At 43.0% G+C, this 2556-nt stretch overlaps 1 protein-coding gene across 3 annotated transcripts in view; it reads right to left on the reverse strand.

The window, feature by feature from the left end:
- Positions 1 to 1093: 1093 nt before the first annotated feature.
- The window catches only part of LOC101860306 (phosphatidylinositol N-acetylglucosaminyltransferase subunit A), a gene marked incomplete in the record, with an annotated part of 17091 nt that continues 15628 nt past the window's right edge, over positions 1094 to 2556 (reverse strand). For all 3 annotated transcript variants that reach the window (XM_013090647.2, XM_013090648.2, XM_035973546.1), the window contains 1 exon segment: positions 1094 to 1380. In XM_013090647.2, coding sequence (XP_012946101.1) covers positions 1285 to 1380 — 96 coding nt within the window.

The following is a 2556-nucleotide window of genomic DNA, read 5'->3' on the forward strand; positions in this document are numbered from 1 at the left end:
TCTCCCAAGATAAATATCTTCTTTGTTCTTGATGGTGTTAACATGGTCACGCAGGTCTTGGAAATATGATTGTCTATCTTCCTCTGTATAGCTGTCGTTACAGGGAGCGTATGTTTGGATGTACGTTGTTGTTTTGCCACCCTCTATGAGTTTTAGGCTCACTATTCACTCTGAGATATGATTGATTTCATAGATTGTATCCATTTTGGCTGGGTGTATGATGAAAGCTACACCGTGTTTGGCTCTCCCATTTTCAGGTGTTCCGCTCCAGATCAGGAGGTAGCCTTTATGGGTCAGCTTGCTGTGGTTGCCTCTCTTCCTTATGTCTCACAAGTCCATGATTGCTATTTTCTTTCTTTCCATGAAATCCACTATTTCTGGTTCATTGTCTCCAAGTCCGCTGACATTCCATGTGCCTATTTTAATCATTGTTCTAACTCGCTGTCCGTTTACTTTTCTTGGTCGTTTTCCCGTTTGAATCTGTCCATGTTTTCTCCTTTGATTGTTTCGTAGCATTAATTATCCGCCATTGGCTTGCTAGGCCAGTCACGGTTTCACCAGAGCCCCTTTAGCCAGCAACGTTTCGGGGTGACCCAGGTCGGCCTTCACTGCTAGCGTAACGCCTCAGTTACATAAAGTCACACCGTACTTCACCCAGACCCAGCTATCCCCTACTTTGTCCTGTTTCTACTTTCCCCGACGAGGACGAAGGGTTGGACTTTGGGAGATATCCGCTGAAAATCAACACAGTGAACAAATTGGTAGATTTCCAATGGATGCCATTTTCTTCAAGTTTAAATTGCCTTTTATAATTTCATGTACAAACCCAACCTGTAAGTTTGATGTATGTAGCCATGTCCACAGGACTCAAATCTGAAAAGTAACTCATTTTGTTCACGACACACCTCACATTTGGCTGTGAGAGGAGGGGTTTACCCTTTGGGTCTTTGTCACTCTCAGCAGCAGATTTTAAGGTTTGAGATCTTCAGGAAGAGGCGGGTCGGTCGAAGCCCACTCCACTTCCCTTCTTATACAGCCCAACACGCATCATAGCAAAACATGCACACAGCGAATAGATTTTCAGGCTTCGAATTTGTTCTCAATATGTGTATATTCTTAATATTCAAATCATGTGCACAGTGAAATTCGTACATGAGATTGAAAAGTTTCTGAGTCTGGTTGATTTCGCCTTGTGCGTGCTAGGCTGTCTACGCTGTATTTTTATTGGATTTCCTCTCTTCGTTGAAATGTGAACAAACACAAGGATAGCACATGCACACGTCTTCATCTTTCGTCTGTTCCTCCTATAGGAGAACAAGAGCCAGCTGTCCCCTGCCTCAGACTCTGGATCCTCTTACAGTCTTGTGCCAGCTCGATAGACTGAAAGGAATGACATTAAAAAAAAAAAATTATACAGATGTGAGAAACTGTAAAGTACTGCTATGTGAGTTTTAGTTTTTTTAAAAGTTTTTGTAACAGTTTCATAATCACTTGCAGCACAAGTCATAATAAGTGTTGGAGATTAGAGGCGTTGCTTGAGAATAACATACAAAGACAAGGAGGAGGAGAGATAAGGACGACAGATGTTTGATAGGAAAGAAGGAGCAAACTACACCTGAGCACACACCAACAATCTATGTGAAAATACCAAAAGAGTGTGTTCTTCCCGGCAGGTTATCTATGTGTGAAGAAAATCAAAACCAGCACAGAAAAGTCCCCACACAATCTTTGTTTGGTATGGCTTTAGTTCACTTTGATGATCATTAAAACAGTGAAAACACTGGTGACCAGGCTGAGCCTTCAGATTTATCATCCATCTCCGATAGGACTAACCCAGAGCCTCGGAAACTCCCAAAACAAACCCATGTTCAATAAAAGGACTCAAAATGAAGTCATCTGTGCTATAGTTCAGCATGACGACAGTTGAGCTAACTATCATCAGTATGTCCCCGGTCTTTGTATCGGCATCTGCAGTGTGGTGGTTAGGTGCTTCACCATTGCACACAGGAGACCTGGGTTTTATTCCCAAGTGGGGAGAAATGGAGAATTTCTATCGAGTATCTCGGTCTGTCTGCTGGGATGTTACTATTTCCCTCTTCGCCTGGGTTGGGCCGGACAGACATGAAGCCCACGTACTAAATGATCAAAATTGTGTCAATGGGGATGTAAAAACACCTCTCTACAACATGCTCTAAGCTCTGTAAAACTAATATTACTCCAGCAGACCCTTGCACTTGTAGAAACATTCTCGGCTTCCCAAGAAGCATACAATGCAAGCTGCGGATTTCACACATTCAAACACTCACAAACTGAAAAGATCTTTTGCTGTCTACAACGCCCTCAAACACTCACTCTGAGAAAACCTCTCCCTGTCTATCAAAAAAAACAGACAAGACCTCTCCCTGTCTAACGTACAAACAGACAAGACCTCTCCCTGTCTAACGTACAAACAAGACCTCTCCCTGTCTAACGTACAAACAGACAAGACCTCTCCCTGTCTAACGTACAGACAAGACCTCTCCCTGTCTAACGTACAAACAGACAAGACCTCTCCCT

The sequence above is a fragment of the Aplysia californica genome, unplaced genomic scaffold (assembly GCF_000002075.1).
Source record: "Aplysia californica isolate F4 #8 unplaced genomic scaffold, AplCal3.0 scaffold01389, whole genome shotgun sequence".
NCBI classification, from domain to species: Eukaryota; Metazoa; Mollusca; class Gastropoda; order Aplysiida; family Aplysiidae; genus Aplysia; species Aplysia californica.